At 44.5% G+C, this 22,609-nt stretch overlaps 1 protein-coding gene across 3 annotated transcripts in view; it reads right to left on the reverse strand.

The window, feature by feature from the left end:
• Nucleotides 1-22,609, reverse strand: part of fras1 (Fraser extracellular matrix complex subunit 1) — a 451,223-nt gene that overhangs the window by 76,040 nt on the left and 352,574 nt on the right. For all 3 annotated transcript variants that reach the window (XM_067990719.1, XM_067990709.1, XM_067990729.1), the window contains 5 exons: nt 21,029-21,161; nt 17,799-17,989; nt 14,090-14,243; nt 9,662-9,925; nt 7,358-7,546 (listed from right to left, as the gene is read on the reverse strand). In XM_067990719.1, the coding sequence (XP_067846820.1) occupies nt 7,358-7,546; nt 9,662-9,925; nt 14,090-14,243; nt 17,799-17,989; nt 21,029-21,161 (931 nt within the window). The remainder of the gene's footprint in view (nt 1-7,357; nt 7,547-9,661; nt 9,926-14,089; nt 14,244-17,798; nt 17,990-21,028; nt 21,162-22,609) is intronic.

A 22,609-nucleotide genomic window follows, 5' to 3' on the forward strand; every position in this document is an offset into this window, starting at 1 on the left:
CCCAACCCATCCCGCCCAAAGGCAAGAATGGTCAAATGGATACAGAAAGTGCTGGGTGTTTCAGCATCTTAAACAAAAACACTTAGGGCACTAAATTGGGCCATGTAGCACCCATTGTTTCGGCGCTACACGGCCTCTCCGACATCCAAGATGGCGCATGCATGTTTCCGGCGTGACGTGCGCCAGGCGCCATCTTGGTATAGAAGTTTGCGCAGGCGCAGATAACGAACGCTGGAATCATGTAAAGTAAGGAGAAAATGGCTTCAATCAGTGTGCAATGCTGATTTAAAGTGATAGACACCATTTTGGGACTTAACGCTCAACTCAACGCACAGTCTTAACCCCGACCATCTGACCGTGTCTCAGAGAGCCTGGAGGACCCTCCACCACCGGCGCTATTTAAAAGTTGTAAACAATTTTACAACACCAAGTTATAGTCCAGCAATTTTATTTTAAATTCACAAGCTTTCGGAGGCTTCCTCCTTCCTCAGGTAAATGTACAAGAGCTCCTCGAAGCCTACGCATTTATACATATAGAACAATACATGGTGTTTACAGAATGCCCCTGCAACTGCCCGTTGCCAAGGCAATCACCGTGTTCAGACAGAGAGGTGTCACCTGCAGAACCCCCGAATACACATTCAACAAAAAAACAAACAGGAAAAAAAACAGAGAGAGGCAGAAACATCCGGAAGGCAGAGACGCTCGACTCATCGATCGACAGTTCCGACGGGCCACAGCAAAAAATCGCATAGACCTCCTCAGGAGACTAACACGGGACGCAACCAACAGAGTACCCTTTGTCGTCCAGTACTTCCCCGGAGCGGAGAAACTACGCCATGTTCTCCGCAGCCTTCAACATGTCATCAATGAGGACAAACACCTCGCTATGGCCATCCCCACACCTCCACTACTCGCCTTTAAACAGCCACCCAACCTCAAACAGACCATCGTTCGCAGCAAATTACCTAGCTTTCAAGAGAACAGCGTCCACGACACCACACAACCCTGCCACGGTAACCTCTGCAAGACATGCCAGATCATCGACACAGATACCACCATCACACGAGAGGACACCACCCACCAGGTGCATGGTTCATACTCCTGTGACTCGGCCAACGTTGTCTACCTCATACGTTGCAGGAAAGGATGCCCCAGAGCATGGTACATTGGCGAGACCATGCAGACGCTGCGACAACGGATGAACGGACACCGCGCAACAATCGCCAAACAGGAGGGTTCCCTCCCAGTCGGGGAACACTTCAGCAGTCATGGACATTCATCCACCGACCTTCGGGTAAGCGTACTCCAAGGCGGCCTTCGAGACACACGACAACGCAAAATCGTCGAGCAGAAATTGATAGCCAAGTTCCGCACCCATGAGGACGGCCTCAACCGGGATCTTGGGTTCATGTCACGCTACACGTTACCCCACCAGCGAACAAATGTTATCTGTTTTTAATATAATGGGTCATTTGCTGGCTTTCTCTGCCTTCCGGATGTTTCTGCCTCTCTCTGTTTTTTTTCCTGTTTGTTTTTTTGTTGAATGTGTATTCGGGGGTTCTGCAGGTGACACCTCTCTGTCTGAACACGGTGATTGCCTTGGCAACGGGCAGTTGCAGGGGCAGTCTGTAAACACCATGTATTGTTCTATATGTATAAATGCGTAGGCTTCAAGGAGGTCCTGAAACATTTACCTGAGGAAGGAGGAAGTCTCCGAAAGCTTGTGAATTTAAAATAAAATTGCTGGACTATAACTTGGTGTTGTAAAATTGTTTACAATTATAAATGCGTAGGCTTCGAGGAGCTCTTGTACATTTACCTGAGGAAGGAGGAAGCCTCCGAAAGCTTGTGAATTTAAAATAAAATTGCTGGACTATAACTTGGTGTTGTAAAATTGTTTACAATTGTCAACCCCAGTCCATCACCGGCATCTCCACATCATGGCTATTTAAAAGGACCAAGCAGGATTTACAGGTTAGTGGCTGAATTATTGCTTCTGGCTGCCGAGGCATTTCTAACTGTTTTTGGAGGTCTCCTAGACTTGAATACTAGGATGCAGGGACATAGCCTAACATTTAGAGCCAGGACATGTAGGCGTGAAGTTAGGAAATGCTTCTATACGCAAAGGGTGGGAGATGTTAGGAACGCTCTTCTGCAGACGGCAGTTCATGCTAGCTCACTTGTGAATTCTAAATCTGAGACTGATAGATTTCTGTGAACCAAGTGTATTAAAGTCACAGGTCCAACATGATCTCACTGAATGATGGAACAGGCTGGAAGGGCTAAATGCCACTTCCAGTTGCTGCCTCTTGATATGCACCACCTTCTCTTGCAAGAAAGCGGGACGTATGTCTGGGTGATGCGCCTGTCATGATTGAATAGCTGCCAGTGTGTGCGGCCTGTGAGTTGTGGGCAGGCGACTTGAAACAGTGGTAATGTGTAAGGGTGAGAGGAAGCATCTGATTGGAAGAGTTGAATACTGATGGAAAGAGTTTATTGGTATGTGGGTGATGGGGGGTGTAGTGCGTGGCGCAGTTGGTAGGAGATGCCACTTGACAGTTGACCTCACTCACCTCGACCATTCATGTCAAAGCATTGAACTTCTTCCTGCACTGCATCCATGTTCACGATGCTGTGCGCCTGGCATTGACTTCGTCCCCCGCTGCCTCCCACTACCTTTTGAGTATATGTCTGGAGGACTTAATGCCCCCCTGCGGATATAGGAAGTCCCTCCTGTCCACCTCTTGCCCCAAGGTCTCTAGTGCATCAGCAGAGAACCTTGGTACATGCACTCTCGCAGACCTGGTACCAACTCAGATCGGCAGATTGGTGAGGTCTAGCGTGCAGATTGGAGGATGTGGGATTTAGTAGTGCGCAACCTTTATTCAATGTTTTAACATAACTCATCAGTGTGTAAACATAGGGATGGGATCTGCATCTGTGTTTTACATGTGCAATGTCTGATCTCCGTTCAGACTCCATGCAGACAGTAGACTGTTATTTTCAGCAAATAACAGGTATTAGCAACCTCTAAGAGATTTCGAAGAAACATCCTCCCTTTAAGAGATTGAGCTCCCTCTGGTGGTGGAAAGTGCAAATTGCATTGATTCCACATGCAAGGTCTGAAAAGGAAGGCTAACTGCAGGGAAGTCCTTGGGTGAGTCGAAACTTGCGTCCTGCCTGCACAGGGGCCATTGGGCGTGGGGTAATAGCACATCACGCTACCTACGCCCAAAAACGGCCCCTATCGAATTTTTCCACCTTTGTGTTTTAGTTATGACCATTCAACACAATCTAAAAGGTAAACTATTTTTCTCCTTCAGATGCTGATTGACCTACTCTGCATTTTCTGTTTTTATTTCAACTTTCCAACATTTGCAAGTCTTCTATTTATAGACAAGACATAAGTGATAATTATCTAACATCATGCTGCTGGTATGGAGCCTTGACAGTCAGGAGTACGTATCCAAAACTCAGGCATGTGTTCCAAGCAATTTTCTGACCATTAATGGTTGGAAAATCAAGAAATATTGCAGCACCCAAATTCACAATATGCACTTCTGGAGGACAAGGCTCTCTGCTGGAAGCAAACAGTCATAAAATTACCCTTATTTTACCTAACATGAGTAGACTCACCCCAAGCTTATGCTACTTTCAATTTGTATCAGCATACATGATGACCTTTGCTTTTTAACTTTTCCCATTTAGTTTTTAAAGACTTATCACAAAAGTCACACAAATGACATAGAAAAAGGATACCTTATATGACATTGCTGAATATAATGCACAGGGTTTCCTTCACTCAGGGAATAAACACTTTATTCAACAGACTCCTATGAAGCATTTTCTGCTTATCATATTCTGATCACATATTTACAGTGCAGGGTAATTTTCCAATTTCATGCAGCTAGCAGTAGCTTCACCCTGATCAGTATTTCAGGCGGTAAATGGTCAGAAAATCATGGACAGTATGCGCCTAAATTTCTGCCATGTGCTTCAGGCAGGTGAGGCTGCTGCTGGAAGCACGAAACCAGATATTATTCCCTATATGATTTATTTTGCATTTAATATTACCAGATAAATTCTTAATTGCAATCAGGAGAACTTTTTTAGCCAGTACGTAGCAAGCCCAAGAAGAGAGGGGGCAGTTCTGGATTTTGTTTTAGGAAATAAGGCTGGGCAGGTGGAAGGAGTATCAGTGGGAGAGCATTTTGGTGGTAGTAATCATAATTCAGTTAGTTTTAGCATTGTTATGGAAAAGGACAAAGATAAAACAGGAGTTAAAGTTATCAATTGGGGAAAGGCCAATTTTACTAAGCTAAGAAGTGATTTAGCAAAAGTGGACTGAAAACAGCTACTTGAAGGTAAATCAATGTCAGAGCAGTGGGAGGCATTCAAGGGGAAGATTCAAGGGGTGCTGAGTAAACATCTTCCCACAAAGAAAAAAGGTGGGGCTGCCAAATCTACAGCCCCCTGGATGTCAAGGAGCATACAGGGTAAGATAAGGCAGAAAAGGACACCGAGAACTCAAAACTACAGAAAGCCTAGAGGGGTATAAAAAGTGCTGGGATGAAATTAAAAAGGAAATTAGGAAAGCAAAGAGAGGGCATGGAAAAATATTGGCAAGTAAAATCAAGGAAAACCCAAAGATGTTTTGTAAATATATTAAGAGCAAGAGGATAACTAAGGAAAGAGTAGGGCCTATTGGAGACCAGAAAGGTAACCTATATGTGGAGGCGGAAGATGTTGGTAGTGTCCTTAATGAATACTTTGCGTCTGTCTTCACAAAAGAGAGGGACGATGCAGACATTGTGATTAAGGAGGAATGTGAAATATTGGATGGGATAAACTTAGTGAGAGAGGAAGTATTACGGGGATTAGCATCTTTGAACGTAGATAAATCACCAGGGCCGGATGAAATGAATCCCAGGCTGTTAAAAGAAGCAAAGGAGGAAATAGCGGAGGCTCTGACCATCATTTTCCAATCCTCACTTGACACAAGCGTGGTGCCGGAGGATTGGAGGACTGCTAACGTTGTACCATTGTTTAAAAAGGGAGCGAGGGATAGACTGAGTAATTACAGGCCAGTCAGTCTAACCTCGGTGGTGGGCAAATTATTAGAATCAGTTCTGAGGGACAGGATAAACTGTCACTTAGAAAGGCACGGAGTAATCAATGACAGTCAGCATGGATATGTTAAGGGAAGGTCGTGTCTGACTAACTTGATTGAATTTTTTGAGGAGATAACAAAGAGGGTCAATGAGGGTAGTGCATTTGATGTAGTCTACGTGGATTTTAGCAAGGCTTTTGACAAGGTCACGCATGGCAGACTGATCAAAAAAATACAAGCCCATGGGATCCAAGGGAGAGTGGCAAGTTGGATCCAAAGTTGACTCAGTGGCAGGAAGCAAAGGGTTACGGTCGACGGGTGTTTTTGTGACAATAGGAGCAGGAGTAGGCCATTCGGCCCTTCGAACAATATGATTATGGCTGATCCTCTACCTCAATACCATATTCCCGCTCTCTCGTCATACCCCTTGATACCTTAATGCCTGAAAACCTAACCTGGTTTGGAGCTTGTGCAGCACAAGTTCCATCTAGTTTTGACCAATTACGGAGCGGGTCCTTAAACAGGCGTTCAGTGAAGCAGAGACTCTGACCATCATTTTCTAATCCTCCCTGGCGATGTTCAAATTTGTCCATCGCAGCAGAAATTTTTTGTAGGTCCATGGATTTCAGTGCTTTATCCAGTCCTTGCGTAACACGCGCCATATTCTTTGCCGGAGGATTGGAGGACTGCTAATGTTGTGCCATTGTTTTAAAAGGGACGACGAGACAGGTCGAGTAATTATAAACCAGTCAGTTTAACTTCAGTGGTGGGCAAATTATTGGAATCAATTCTGAGGGACAGCATAAATTGTCATTTAGAAAGACACAAGTTAATCAAGGACAGTCAGCATGGATTTGTTAAGGGAAGGTCGTGTCTGACTAACTTGATTGAATTTTTTGAGGAGGTAACATTTATGGTAACGCGTTGGATGTAGTGTACATGGATTTTAGCAAGGCTTTTGACAAGGTCCCAAATGGCAGACTGGTCAAAAAAGTAAAAGCCCATGGGATTCCAAGGGAAAGTGGCTAGTTGGATCCAAAATTGGCTCAGTGGCAGGAAGCAAAGGGTAATGGTTGACGGGTGTTTTTGCGACTGGAAGACCGTTTCCAGTGGGGTTCTGCAAGGTTTAGTACTCGGTCCCTTGATTTTTGTGATATATATTAATGATTTGGACTTAAAAGTAGGGGGCTTGATCAAGAAGATTGCAGATGATACAAAAATTGGCCGTGTGGTTGATAGTGAGGAGGAAAGCTGTAGACTGCAGGAAGATATCAATGGACTGGTCAGGTGGGCAGAAAAATGGCAAATGGAATTCAATTCAGAGAAGTTTGGGGTAATGCATTTGGGGAGGGCAAACAAGGCAAGGGAGTACACAATAAATGGGAAGATACTGAAAGGTGTAGAGGAATTGAGGGACCTTGGAGTGCATGTGCACAGATCCCTGAAGGTAGCAGGACAGGTAGATAAGGTGGTTAAGAAGGCATATGGAATACTTTCCTTTATTAGCCGAGGCATAGAATATAAGAGCAGGGAGGTTATGCTGGAACTGTATAAAACATTGGTTAGGCCACAGCTTGAGTACTGCGTACAGTTCTGGTCACCACATTACAGGAAAGATGTGCTTGCACTAGAGAGGGTACAGAGGCGATTTATGAGGATGTTGCCAGGGTTGGAGAATTTTAGCTATGAGGGAAAGTTGGATAGGCTGGGGTCGTTCTCTTTGGAACAGAGAAGGCTGAGGGGTGATTTAATTGAGGTGTGATTTAATTGAGGTGTACAAAATTATGAGGGGCCTAGATAGAGTGGATAGGAAGTTCCTATTTCCCTTAGCAGAGGGGTCAATAACCAGGGGGCACAGATTTAAAGTGATTGGTAGGAGGATTAGAGGGGAGCCGAGGAAAAATATTTTTACCCTGAGGGTGGTGGGGGTCTGGAACTCACTGCCTGAAAGAGTGGTAGAGGCAGAAACCCTCAACTCATTTAAAAAGTACCTGGACGTGCACCTGAAGTGCCGTGATCTACAAGGCGACGGACCAAATGCTGGAAAGTGGGATTAGGCTGGGTGGTTCATTTTCAGCCGGCCCGGACACGGGGAAATGATGGTCCGAACGGCCTCCTTCTGTGCCATAAATTTTCTATGATTCTATAAAGCAACTAATTGCTGGCAGCCATCGTTTCACTGTCCAAGATGGAACAGTATTTTTTTAAGCAAATATGTATTGTCAGTATTGAAGCCTCACTTACCTTTGTTAATGTCAGCTTGAGTAAATCTTTTAATGGGTCCCCTGATTGAAATTTGAACTAAATTGTAATTTTTAGACATCTGCAGACGTCCAACTGTAGGGTCTTTGGTTATGACATACTTGAGTTTTTCATCATTAGAATCAATGTCCGTAGCTTTCAAGTGCTGCTGTGTGATTACTGATACTGAGCCTAAACGTAAAAGAGAAATTACTTCATTAAATCAGCACAATGTCATTTAACTGGCAGCTCTTTTTTGCTTTGTATAGTATAATAAAACATTCTGTTATGTGCAATAGTCTCTAGTCTCTCGCCTAATGTTAAGAATTGGAAAATCATGCACTGCGCCCCTGTGATTTCCTTCATGCACTGCCTGTGAGCATAGTCCACTTGGAAGCATAGAACTAGCCCTTACATTTCTATATATTTGAAAAAATAACATACTGCAGACTCCAAGGCAATAATCCATCTCAAAGGTAAGCTGATTTTGCTAAATTGCCTGGGTTTTCTTATTATTCTTTTGTTGGCACTTTTCTGCATTTTTTTACTCCTGAATGCTTTGACTCCTTGTTGCTGTATGATTCTACTGTGCTAGGTCCCCTACAGTTCCTTGCCCATGTTAGCCGAGGGAATGTTAGCAGGATACTCAATATTAGAGCATCACAGCAGAGCCCGATCCTGTACTCACCTAAGTGTTCACAAATGCACTATCCAGCAGAGGTTCCTGGATTTTGGTTGAGAATACAATCCATAGCTGAATCCCGCCCGTTCCCCCACCCAAACCCAACCCTGACGATCCGGATTCTTTCCCCTCAGTCTGGTTCAGTAATAACTGAAGTCGAATACATTTTAAAGTTCAACACATCTTTAATAGCAGGGTTCTTAGTCTGCAGCATTGATTTGGACTCCTGATAGAGTCCCTCTATGCTGGCAGAGCAAGAACAAAAACATACAGAAATCCACACGTTTTTATACAGATGAATAGGGGTTGGAACATACTTAACGAGGGTCAACACCAATCATAAGCCGGGCATAGGTTGCCATGCGGGGTTACATTATTTCCGGCCAATCCTAAATCGTCCATGTGCTGATCATGCTGCTGTTAGACATCAAAGGGGATAACTTCCTCACTTTCCAACTTGGAATGTTCTTCCCTGTTCCTTCTGTTCCTTATCTCCCAACCTGGAATGTCTTTCAACTTTGGCTAAGCTCGTTACCTATATTGATCTGCCATAAACATGGAGACATTCAGACCAGTCCTTGAATCACATCAAAGACCTATCATTGATAAGACAATGCAGGCCTGCTGACTAAGCAAACATATGGCCCAGCAGGAGGGCCAGGCCACTTGTATCAATCTCAGTTACTAACTAATTAACCCTTTCTAACCATTTTGCATTCTGCTTCTTTGCCACGTAGACATTTTAATATTTTACTAAAAACTGACCACGTAGGGATTCTCAACCCAACTTAAGGAAACAGACTCACAGAGTTCAGGTTGGATGAGAGGCACTCTGTGCCTACCTGCCGATACCTGCATCAGTAGATATAGGTGAAGATATATCTTTAGTAGGTGATTTGTGGATGTGGAGGCTCCTATTCCCAAAGGACCCAAGGGAAGCAATAGCAGATGTGAATGCTTGACTGACCATAATGGTGGCTGCTTCCTCAGACACACCCCAATCACCATGTGTCAAGCTTTCAGTGATACTTCATGAAAGAAGGCATGCCAGGCTGATCAGGAGGGAGCGTTGGCCTGATTGGCTGCCCTTGCCAAGGTGTCACCTACCATATCTGCAGAAGCAAAATGAAGTGTCCCTACTGCCACATTGACTAAGTACAGGTCAATGATCAAACCAAAGACCTTCCAATCTGTACAGCTCAATTATAAAACACCTTTACACTTGAGTCATTGGGGGAGCCCTTTGCTCTCCAGGTTTTTAATTGTGTCACAACCCCCTTAAACTGTTAGTACCTTGTATGTTAGTCTAGGTAGATTTCCACTGCAGAAAATGTCTAGTTCTGAAAGCAAGGGGAATGACAGAATTCTTATGGCAAAGTTATTTCAGATAAGATCTATATTTTTCTACCTCTTGAGTCTGACGGAGTGAACTTTCGTGAGGGTTCTCCTGCTCACCTGCCATAATTTCAGCAAAAGAACTGTGGAAACCCCAGAAAAATGGAGTTTCCGCTGTTTGTCAAAGGTTTCCGCAGCTCTTCTGCCAAAGTTATGGCAGACAAGCGGGAGAACTGCCAAGGAAATTCACCCCTAATAGTTTTCCAGATTATCTGAACTCTTATTCTTACCTGCTGAGAACTGTAGGCCACGGTTGATTATTAATCTTGGTGCCTCGTTCTTCTGCTTTTCCACATGGAACTCCATTTTTCCATTCTCTGTGTACAGCCCGTCTGTAAATGCGAAGCGGAATTCATCTGACTGTACGTTGGTCCCATCATGGGTGTAAACAATCAGTTCATCCAGCACATCCTGGTACGTGAAGGAGGAGCCCTGTGTCAGTACACGGCCATTTTCCAGAGGCTCCGAATAAAACTGCCTTTTCCGTAGCTTGCCTGTTTTATTTCAATTAAAATAAATAAATATTGTGTTACAATGGCCAGGATTTTGACCCAGAGCCAGGAAGGGGACGGGGGGGGTCAAATCACGGACGGGAAACTCGGAAGTATGGGGCCCCCGACGTCCTCACGATTTTGACGTATGGACATCTTTTATTTTTTTGTTGGTTTGCTATCAGACTAGACGGCTTGATTGACAGGCTGGCCTCCGCCTGACGGGAGCAGAGCAAAGAAGAGGATGCGAAAAGGTAGATCTTCAGGTAAGACTTAGATTGGGGGGGGGGCATGGGGGCACTGATGGGCACGGGGCTCCTGGGGGCACTGATGGGCATGGGGGTCACAGTTGGGGGGAGGGCGAGGTCAGTCATCGGAAGAGTCAGTCATGGGAGAAGGGATCGGGGGTCAGTCACCGGAGAGGCGGGGGTGTCGGGATCGAGGGTCATCACGCTGGTCCGCGATTGTTGCGGGAGAGGGGGAAATTGGAGAATGGGGGGGGGGGTTCGCGATCGTTGTGGGGTTCGCTACAGGTAGGTCTGTGGGGCCTAGGGGAAGCACTCCTGCACAAGGTGTGCTATAAAGGCACTTACCTGCTGTTTCGGGCCTTCTTGCCTCCTCTCACACGATGTGAAGGAGAAGGCCTGGGAATCCCGGCCCCCAGAGGTTGAAATTGCAAAACTTTTCAAAATGGAGGCCTTGAAAGGTTTTAGTGACCAACTCGCCTCCTGGGAGCGGGTTGGTTGCCCGCTTCTCGTCCCGCCCGGTGAAAACCAAAAATGGACAGGTTTTAGGCAGGTTGGGGATGGGTCCGAAATTGTTGCAATTTTCATTGCCCCCCCAGCCCCCAACCCACCCATTTTTCAGTTAAAATTCTGCCCCATATGTCATTAATTGATTCAAACAGTACTTGTTTCATACTTTTAAGACTGTTTTAGTTCTGAGCATTACAGTAGCACAAAGTGTTGAAGTGCCAATGTATGTGACATAAATCAGTCGAATTTAGGTTCATACCCATGATTCCTCATGCAGTATGTTCTCGATTTCATCCATGTTGTAATGGGAAGTCGCCGAGCAAAGATCAGGCACTTCTCCAAAGGGAGGGAAAAGGCTAGTTACTCCAGGCTGAACTCATGCAACTCTTAGCAGATAACAGCAAGTTGCATTTATATAGCACTTTTATTGTAAAAAAAAGTGTTCCAAGGTGATTCACAGATTGGTATGTAGAAAATGGTCACCAAGCCAGGAAAGGAGCAGTTAAAAAGGGGTGACCAAACGCTTGGATGAAGAGATGGAGTTTGAGAAGGTTTTCAAAGAGGTGAAGAGGTGGTGGGGCTTAAGGAGGGAATTCCAGAGAGTAGGTCCTCGGCAGCTGAGGGCTCTGCCATGAAGATGAGGAAGAGGATTTTAAATGGGAGGATTTGGGGGACAGGAAGTTGGTCAGCATGGACAGGAGTGAAGGGTGAGTGGAAATCAATGGGGACAGGAAATGCACATCAGCATTTTGGAGGTTACGGAGGATGGTGGATGGGAGACTGGCAAGGAGAGCGGAGTGTTAGAGTAGTTGAATTTGGAGGAGATGAAGGCACGTATGAAGGTGGGTGGGCAGTGTTGCGGAGGTGGAAGTAAGCAGTTTTTGTAATGGGATCTGAAGCTCAGCTCACAGTGGAAAAGGACACCTAGATTGCACACAGTCTGGTTCTGCCTGAGAGAGTGGCTGGGGAGGGGGACAGCATCAGTGGCAAGGGAGTGGAGTTAGTGGCAGCGGTCGAAGATAATGGCTTTGCACTTCCCACGGTTGAGCTAGAGGAAGTTAAGGCTTATCCAAGACTGGATGTCAGACGAACAGTCTGATAGGAGAGGCAGTCGAATCCAGACTGCCCACACAACCAACTGGAAATCAGCACTGGCTGAGGCCTGGGAGAATATCTCAGGTTCATCATGACAGGTGGGAATGGTGTTTGGGTTGGGAAGACTATGAGGGAGAAAGAGATGACAAAAGTAAATAAATTATTTGGGAAAAAAGTGCTGATTGTAGAACTACAACACATATCAGCTTATGGACATTAGTAGATGTACTACTTGAACAGAGAGTGAGAGTTCCATGAAAAATACAACAGTCAAAGGACATGGGTAGGAGTGATAATCTTCAAGGATGCATCTATGTTAAGTAACTCAAATGTGAAATGAAAATAAAATGATGATAAGAAATAGGAAAAGAAATAATATCATCATTTCTAAGGCACAGAGACCAGGAAGGTCCGAGGTTTGATCCTCAGTGTGTGTTGAGTTAATTGATCACATCTGGGGCAACAATAGAGACGCTACAATTGGTCAGATGAACCTAGATTAGGAAAGGGAAAACTGGCTAGGGTTCTCCTTCTCATCATCCCCTGCTAGAAAGTAAACTATGTGAGGACAGGCTGTTCTCTACAATCAAATCGAAACACAGAAATGTAGTAAACAGTGAGGAGAAACTCGGAAATGTAGTAAACAATAAGGAGGATAGTGACAGACTTCAGGAGGACATAGACAGACTGGTGAAATGGGCAGACACATGGCAGATGCAATTGAATGCAGAGAAATATAAACTGATGTATTTTGGTAAAAAGAATGAGGAGAGGCAATATAAACTAAATAGTACAATTTTAAAGGAGGTACAGGAACATAGAGATCTCGAGGTGTAAGTACACAAATCTTTGAAGGTGGCAGGATAAGTTAAGAAGGCTGTTAAAAAAGCATATGGGATCCTTAGCTTTATAATTAAAGGCATAGAGTACAAAAGCAAGGAAGTTATGCTAAAACTTTCTAAATCATTGGTTAAGCCCCAGCTGGAGTATTGTGTCCAATTCTGGGCACCACACTTTAGGAAGGGTGTCAAGGCCTTAGAGAGGGTGCGGAGGAGATTTATTAGAATAGTACCAGGGATGAGGGACTTCAGTTACATGGAGAGACTGGAGAAGCTGGAGTTGTTCTCCTTAGAGCAGAGAAGGTTAAGGGGAGATTTGATAGAGGTGTTCAAAATCATAAATAAGGAGAAACCGTTTCCAGTGGCAGAAGAGTCGGTAACCAGAGGACACAGATTTAAGGTAATTGACAAAAGAACCAGAGGCGAGATGAGGAGAAATTTTTTTGTGCAGCGAGTTGTTATGACCTGGAATGCACTGCCTGAAAGGGTGGCGGAGGCAGATTCAATAGTAACTTGCAAAAGGGAATTGGATAAATACTTGAAGGGGAAACATTTGCAGGGCTATGGAGAATGGGACTAATTGATAACTCTTTCAAAGAGCCGATACAGGCACGATACTTGTGTGCTGTATCATTCTATGATTTCATGAAAAGCCTGTTGACACTCACCGTCAGTGCTGACACATGGATAACAACTGCTTGGGTGATGCACCAAAGGGGTCAACCATTTGTTGAATCGTACCCCACCAAGGAGTCAACACCTTCAGGAGGGGGTACAGGGTTTGCCGTGGAATTATTATGGTGATGCACTCAGGCTCACATATTATTGACTATGTTTTACTGAATTAAACTTGCATTAGAATATACCATAAACCAAGAGCTTCCCAACAGCTCAATTATCGAAAGCACAGCCAAACAGGGAACTAATCGATACAAATTAGAAAGGCCCCAAGTTTAATCACTGTGCTGAGGGGTCAGTGCAGACTTAGTTGATCTCAACTGGGACAGGGAAAGGAGCACTACACGTGGCCTCAGCAGCCAGTAGTGGAGTCAGGGAAAAAAACTGCAAGAGTTCTCACTCCTGATTGCTTTCGGCTGCAACATCTGTTAGCGAATGATGGAATTATATTCAGCTGTGATGCACTCCATGATGAATAGCTTGCGGACACCCAGTGCCCATGAAGAATAGCCACCAGGTAAGGTACCAGAGGCCAACTAGGATCTGGGGAATAGTACCCCAGAGTGAGTTAGCACCTTCAGGACAGGAGAGAAAATGGGAAAAATAATACTACAAACAAAGCAAAGTTTTATTCTACAATTTCTTATAAGTTACTTGTAAAATGTTACAATCTAGTGCATATTAGGGCCAATGCTGGTTTGATTGGTGGTCGATAGGCAATGAAATTTAAAGTTGAAAAAAAAATCACGTTAATCTGAAAAAAAGTAAAATCCCTGATTGAGTTCTGCCCGTGGACTTACCATGGCTGGGTTTTTTGGTCACTCTTAAAACCAGTTCATTCTCTGGCGTGTCCAGGTCGAGCAGACTAAGTGAAATGTTACTGATCACTACACCTGCTCCTTCCTTTACTTGCACAGATTCAACAGTCATTTTGGGAGGTTCATCATTCTTCCGCTAGAGAGAGAAACAGGGCAAATGAATTCACATCTGGCCTTTTGATAATACGTATATGTAAAACAATTTCTTTACAATTAACACTTGGCTACAATGGCTTGCACATGCAATATAAGTCAAATCTTAATGCTGAAGAGAGATACAAACTCCATTAAACTGTATAACAGTAACCTCTAGTTTGGAGATCTGAATTCCTGACCCCTTCTTTTTGTTATCTGACTTAGAGAATTACATAGAAATTACAACATTGAAACAGCCTCAACAGCCCAAACAGAGGGGAGTTTGTCTTCCACAAGAGCAGTAGTCCTACTAGCATGCACTCGTTCCATCTGTTCCCATATCCGTTTATTCCCCTTTTCAGGGCAATGTTTTCAATAAAGAACAAGATATTTGGTGGTTCATAGTGCATTTTATTCCATGTTTATTCTTATTCATTCAGGGGTGTGGGCGTCGCTGGCAAGGCCAGCATTTATTGCCCATCCCTAATTGCCATTGAGAAGGTGGTGATGAGCCGCCTTCCTGAAACGTAGCAGTCCGTGTGGTAAAGGTTTTCCCACAGTGCTGTTAGGAAGGGAGTTCCAGGATTTTGACCCAGCGACGATGAAGGAAAGGTGATATATTTCCAAGTCGGGATGGTGTGTGACTTGAAGGGGGACGTGCAGGTGGTGTTGTTCCCATTCGCTTGCTGCCCTTGTCCTTCTAGGTGGTAGAGGTCGTGGGTTTGGGAGGTGCTGTCGAAGAAGCCTTGGCGAGTTGCTGCAGTGCATCTTGTGGATGGTACACACTGCAGCCACGGTGCGCCGGTGGTGAAGGGAGTGAATGTTCAGGGTGGTGGATGGGGTACCAGTCAAGCAGGCTGCTTTGTCCTGGATGGTGTTGAGTTTCTTCAGTGTTGTTGGAGCTGCACTCATCCAGGCAAGTGGAGAGTATTCCATCACACTCCTGACTTGTGCCTTGTAGATGGTGGAAAGGCTTTGGGGAGTCAGGAGGTGAGTCACTCGCCACAGAATACCCAGCCTCTGACCTGCTCTTGTAGCCACAGTATTTATGTGGCTGGTCTAGTTAAGTTTCTGATCAATGTTGACCCCCAGGATGTTGATGGTGGGGGATTCGGTGATGGTAATGCCATTGAATGTCAAGGGGAGGTGGTTAGACTCTCTCTTGTTGGAGATGGTTATTGTCTGGCACTTGTCTGGCGCGAATGTTACTTGCCACTTATCAGCCCAAGCCTGGATGTTGTCCAGGTCTTGCTGCATGCGGGCATGGACAACTTCACTATCTTAGGGGTTGCGAATGGAACTGAACACTGTGCAATCATCAGCAAACATCCCCATTTCTGACCTTATGATGGAGGGAAGGTCATTGATGAAGCAGCTGAAGATGGTTGGGCCGAGGACACTGCCCTGAGGAACTCCTGCAGCAATGCCCTGGGGCTGAGATGATTGGCCTCCAACAACCATTACCATCTTACTTTGTGCTAGGTATGACTCCAGCCACTGGAGAGTTTTCCTCCTGATTCTCATTGATCTCAATTTTACTAGGGCACCTTGGTGCCACCCTCAGTCAAATGCTGCCTTGATGTCAAGAGCAGTCACTCACACCTCACCTCTGGAATTCAGCTCTTTTGTCCATGTTTGGACCAAGGTTGTAATGAGGTCTGGAGCCGAGTGGTCCTGGCGGAACCCAAACTGAGCATCGGTGAGCAGGTTATTGGTAAGTGCCGCTCGATAGCACTGTCAACGACACCTTCCATCACTTTGCTGATGATTGAGAGTAGAATGATGGGGCGGTAATTGGCTGGATTGGATTTGTCCTGCTTTTTGTGGACAGGACATACCTGGGCAATTTTCCACATTGTCTGGTAGATGCCAGTGTTGTAGCTGTACTGGAACAGTTTGGCTAGAAGTGCGGCTAGTTCTGGAGCACAAGTCTTCAGTACTACAGCCGGAATGTTGTCGGGGCCCAAAGCCTTTGTTGTATCCAGTGCACTCAGCCGTTTCTTGATATCACGTGGAGTGAATTGAATTGGCTGAAGACTGGTTTCTGTGATGGTAGAGATATCACGAGGAGGCCGAGATGGATCATCTGCTCGGCATTTCTGGCTGAAGATGGTTGCAAACGCTTCAGCCTTGTCTTTTGCATTCACGCATTGGGCTCCATTGAGGATAGGGATGTTTATAGAGCCGCCTCCTCCCGTTAGTTCTTTAATTGTCCACTACCATTCACGACTAGATGTGGCAGGACTGCAGAGCTTTGATCTGATCCATTTAATCATAGGTAAGTGTAATAGGTAAGTTTAAGCACGACAGACAAGTGTGATAGAAGTTGCATGACAAAATAGAGTAGTGTGCGGGCATTTCGGCCATAATATCATAAAATGGTCAAACATCATTTGCCAAAAAATAATTTTGGATTCATCTTAAGACCCAGTTGGACATCCAATAATTTCTTGTTTCTTAAGCCCCAATTTTAACCTAATGCGTCCAGTGAGAATGGAGCGCATTCGGGTCGGATTTACACACCACCCGATTTTACGCCCGATTGACTTCAATGGAGCTGAAAATTGAGTGCGGTGTAAATCAGGTGCCTGACCCAAATGTGCCCCATTCTAGCTGGGCGCTTTAGGTTAAAATCTGGGCTGCCTCTGAACTGAATTTCGGTCACTTCATCAAAAATAAGCACCAGTTGTAATAAAGTATTTCCTTCAAGAGAAACATGGGGCATGAATTTAGCTGGGAGATGGGAAACCGTCCCGTCCCTAGACATTCGCATGGGGAACCCGGAAGCCAAATGAGTGTGTCGCAGTCTGCGACTGCAACTCAATTAAAGGTGCATATTTGTGCTTCCGGGTTTCCCACGTGCCAGGCAACCAGATTGACAGGCTAGCTACCTGTCGGAAGGGAAAGGAGCCGTGAATCACAGAGAGGGGCGGGAGGGAGAGTGAGATCGTGGGCAATGGAACAAATTGAAGGGGGGAGATGGGGGAACATGGACGACATCGGGTGGGCCTTGAAGATCGGGGGGGGGTCCAGCATCGGTGGGGGAGAGGAGGGGTCAGCCGATTGCGGGGTCATGTCACGCCAGGTGTGCTTGTTGGGTCTGGATGAAGCACTCCTGCTCCTCCGGGCCCACAAACAGTGCAATAAAGGCACTCACCTCTTGGATCCAGTCATTCCCGCCTGCTTTCACCTGATGTGAATCGGAAGCGATGGGAAACCCGAACGGGTAAAGTTAAATTCATTTTACTTTTGTAATACACAAAAACTTAAGTGCCTCAACTATTTCAATGAGGTACATTGCCCCTTTAAGTACAGACCCGCCAGTTTTAAGTGGACGCGGAACTTCCAGGTGTCTGTTGTTCGCACGCATCCTGGGTGAAAGCCAGAAGTGGGCGCGTTGGAGCCGGGGTGTGGTCCAGCTCCAAAAAGCTATTATTTTAACCTCCCACCCGCCCCCAACCCACCTGATCTTGAGGGTTAAAATTACCCCCATCATTTTATCTCTTTAATCACTTGTTTTCGATATATAATGAGGAGCAGAGCGAAAGCCAGTTACCATAATTATAATGTTGAAGTGGTACACCGGAGACTGAGTAGCACCATCAGTCACATAGAAGTCAAAGCCATCTGAAAGTGGCTCGATGTTGCGATGAACACTCTGCACATAGTAAATATTATTGTCAAGAATATCCTGCACCGAGAAGGGTACATCAGGGCTGATGGTGACAGCTTGATCAGTTCTTCCTTCTGTCAACAAAACCAAATAAGAAATCAAAATTAACTAACGGGTTTGGAAGATATCACAGACATGTTCTGGACATTAGATGATTTAAAATCAGCTCAACTAGCTGATACCATTCTTTCCTCAGTGCAGATCACAGCAGGTTACATTTAGTACAGTTCCCATCACTTAAAACGTCCACGTTTAAAACGGGCAGTTGCTTATATTGGCCAAAAAGCGAAAACCATTACCCATTTGCAATAACTTCAATTTCAAGTTGCCAGTTATAGCGTCTTAAGTGCTCCGTTTATTTTGTGCAGAAACAGCTATGTTTATTCACTAGTTTGCACCTTGTTAAAATGCACTGAATGCAAGAACAAACATAAGTAAATAACACCTTGTCAAAGTGCACTGAATGTAATAAAAGGGCCTTACTAAAGAGAGAACTCTTTTACCTTTCCAGTGAATTTGTGCTTACAGTTCATCAGCTGCAATAAATGGCCCAGTTTTGAAAGCTAAATGGTAAATATAGATCTCTCGTAACACAGGGCCATTTTTTGTTACATTTCTCTCAGCTATGACCTTTACATCTGCAAGTACTCAAAATAAATTACAATTAAAATTAAGCTGTTTCTAAACCGAGAATTTATGTTTAAACTGCGTGAAAGCACATTAACCCCTTATGTGAAACAGATTAATTCATTGATCTTTTATCTGTAGCGCATATACACAATGGCCGTTATACCAGAAAACTCACCCATGCAACATTGGCAAGTAGTACTTCAGTTTTAATATATATCTCCAAACAGTCATAGATACTCCTAATTACATTTCGTTCTACTTGGGGGTTTCTGAAATTCAAATACTAAATTTCAGAAGTTGAATTAAGCGTTTTCTTCAAGGAACAGTGGTTTTGCCATTTGCCTGCTTTCAAGTGATTAGGTTTTCCCATATAAATTAAACGTCCCTTTTAAAACATAAGAACATAAGAAATAGGAGCAGGAGTAGGCCACATGGTCCCTCGAGCCTGCTCCGCCATTCAATTAGATCATGGCTGATCTTCGACCTCAACTCCACTTTCCTGCCCAATCCCCACATCCCTTGATTCCCCTGGAGTCCAGACATCTGTCTATCTCAGCCTTGAATATACTCAACGACTCAGCATCCACAGCCCTCTGGGGTAGAGAATTCTAAAGATTCACAACCCTCTGAGTGAAGAAATTCCTCCTCATCTTAGTCTTAAATGGACGACCCCTTATTCTGCGACTATGCCCCCTAGTTCTAGACTCTCCAACCATGGGAAACAACTTCTCAGGATCCACCCTGTCAAGCCCCCTCAGAATCTTATATGTTTCAATGAGATCACCTCTCATTTTTCTAAATTCCAGGTAATATAGGCCCATTCTACTCAACCTCTCCTCATAGGACAACCCTCTCATCCCAGGAATTAATTTAGTGAACCTTCGCTGCACCACCTCTAAGGCAAGAATATCCTTCCATAGATAAGGAGACCAAAACTGTACGCAGTACTCCAGGTGAGATCTCACCAAAGCCCTGTACAATTGTAGTAAGGCTTCCTTACTTTTGTACTCCAACCCCTTTGCATAAAGGCCAACATGCTATTTGCTTTCCTATTGCTTTAGAATTGCATAGTTCTCAGTGTATTGGATTTTAGATTAATTGAGGTCAGGCACTGCAGTTCTGCACTACCGAATATGCTTCGTAGATTATTTCAAACAGTAGGTTTTAAATCTTAAAAGTTCATGAAGATGGTGAAGATAGCACAGTTCCGCCACCTCCAGGATCTCGTCCGTCAGGTCACACCGGCCATCGCGTATAGCGGGCAAATCACATTCACACCAACGCGCTCGCTGTAATTGGTAGGGACTATCCTAACACTGGGGCAAGTGTATGTTATTAAATGAGGGTTCTAATAACCACGTGGCAGAGGAAGTTAACACAACCTAAGCAGCTCCTTCTTCTCTCTCCCTTCTCCCTGCAGTGTTACTTCTGCGTGCATGTGTCTACACTCATATGGACTTCTGTGTATAGATCAAAGAGGAATTGCTGCAATGGGCTCAGAAGCATATTTACCCAGCAGATTGTTGCAAAATGTTTTACTGAAAACATTTTTATAAAATACATTATAAACCAAAGCAGAATTATATTGTGCACAAACTGATTCAATTTAATAATTTAGACAGTGGGAGTGGAAGTGAAAGGACAAGGGCAGTTAGTGAATTTGTAACTCACACTCGGATGCACCTATATATTTTGTGATCCTTTGGTTAATATTCTAGCTGCACTGATTTAAGATAATAATACAAACCGGAGTGTAAAATTTATTTTAGAAGATGGCATCAAACTAACACTGAAGCTTCTGATTTTGTCTAATTAACACAGCTGAATATGACAGTACAGTAAAATGCTTGCAGCTTTTAAATTTTCTGCATAACAAATAATTGACATTTTGAGATTAAAATGCCAAATAAGGAAGCTTACATTTTAATTTTTATGATGCTCCTCCATTAGACCTCACTCCCTCAGCATAGAAACAATCTTGCTCAGTCTCACAAAGCTTGTTTCAATGGACTTCCTCTCAACCCATGGTATTTGCTCAACCGTTTTACTGCTCTTGCTGTTTGACATCTGCTGAGAAGTTAAAGGAATAAACTGGCTGAGCCTCTTTTATATATATCCCCTTGTATTAATGTTAACTCCAATAATGATCAACACTGAGCAAGCTGTATACTACTCTTACCCACAGCACACTGCAACTGGTGCTAATGGAGTAAAATGCCTAACCGTGCGAGGAACAAGACAACACAGCATTAGTCTTGGTGACCTCATTACATCATTGTACTTGGCAGTAAAATCTGGCTTGTAGCCTCTCCCAGGAGATTATATGGCTTCCAGGTGTGGTGGGGAGTGTATGTATTGTGTGGGACAGGCTGGATGGACTAATAAGTCTTTTCCTGTTTGTCATTTTTCATAGGTTCTTGAGAAAACAGCTCTCTTTAGTTCCCTCATTTAAATCTATGGCGGCATAAGGTGGGTGCAAATACCTCTTTTCAGATTTTCAATGTAGCCAAAAGTGGGTGCAGTGGTTATCTTTATTAACAGGTCCTTCTGTGGGGTGTCTGGATCTGTTGCGAGAATACTGTGTGATGACAGCAGCATTCTTCCTCCCTCTTCCACCTACAGCCAATACAAAAACGTAATTTGTTAAATACACCATAAGATGACTGCCATTTCATACTATCTTTTCAATGGGCTGAATTGTGTCAGTTTTTCCCACTCCTTCCCTCTCCATGCATCCATTAAGGCCACAAAGACAGACTGTAGACCTGATCCCAAGTCTCCACAAAGGCCATTCTTTAGGCAGCTCTCATGGTGAGAGTAATTATGGCCCAGAATGGTTCGCTATCAAACACCGTCCTCTCTTCCATCCAGCAGTTCATTACACGAATGGATGACTCTTGACTGTCAGTCAAAAAGCCTCTTTTTCCCATCTCCAATATTTTTATAACTAATAAATAGAAGTATTCAAAGAAAATGAAAAAAAAAGTTTTTTAATGCCCCTATGACTTTTCTCCCTGGAATGTTCGCAGCAGTATTTTGGAGATTAATCTTCAATTCCTGGAGACTCCAGGCAATCCTGGAGGGTTGGCAACCCAAGGAGAATCACAGGCCATCCACAGCTTCCACACCAAGTGAGTGGCTGAACCCCAAAGTCACAGGTCATACAAATCTTAACGATGTCACTTCACATTGAGAGTTCTTCAATAATTTATTTTAAAAACAACAGAGCAAGATCATCCCCAATGGAATTATTATTTTCAGTGTTTGCCATATATTTATTGGCGTACCCTGTTGTTAGCCAGACTCCTTTAGAATGTAATATTAAACTTACAAACCAACTTGGTTGACACAAAATGGGGATGAAATTGGTTAGTGCCTGGAAATGGACAGCATGACAGCAAGCCGTCCGAGGTGGTTGGCCTGAAGATCACCCAAAATTGGTTCTCGGGCCTCCTCACCATGAAACTGGTGCGCAGCGGGTGCCAAGCGAGTGTCCCAATGCAGCATGCCAGTCGGGCCCAGAGCACGATTGGCTGACTCGGATGCCGGTAGCGGCTCCCAGGTAGGCCCTGGGGCTGGGAATGGGGGGAAGCAAACGGGGAGGGGGCGAGTGCGGGCGGTCAGTGGCCCATAGTATTGCCGTAGAGCTAGGAAGAACATTCCTGCTCCTCCTAGCCACACATTCAGGTAAGTTTAAAAAAAAGTTTACTTACCCGGTCTTGGTGGCCTCCAGCGGTCCCTTTAAGGACCGCTGCTTATGCCACGGTAAAATAGAAACATAGAAAATAAGAGCAGGAAAAGGCCATTAGGCCCTTCGAACACTATGATCATGGCTGATCCTCTACCTCAATACCATATTCCCACTCTCTCCCCATTCCCTTGATGCCTTAATGCCTGAAAACCTAGCTTGGTTTGGAGCTTGTGCAGCACAAGTTCCACCTAGTTTTGACCAATTTCAGAGTGGGTTAAGAGAAGCAGAGACTCTGACCATCATTTTCCAATCCTCCCTGGCGATGTTCAAATTTGTCCATTACAGCAGAAATTTTTTGTCGGTCCATGGATTT

The sequence above is a fragment of the Heptranchias perlo genome, chromosome 1 (genome assembly GCF_035084215.1).
Source record: "Heptranchias perlo isolate sHepPer1 chromosome 1, sHepPer1.hap1, whole genome shotgun sequence".
Taxonomy (NCBI): domain Eukaryota; kingdom Metazoa; phylum Chordata; class Chondrichthyes; order Hexanchiformes; family Hexanchidae; genus Heptranchias; species Heptranchias perlo.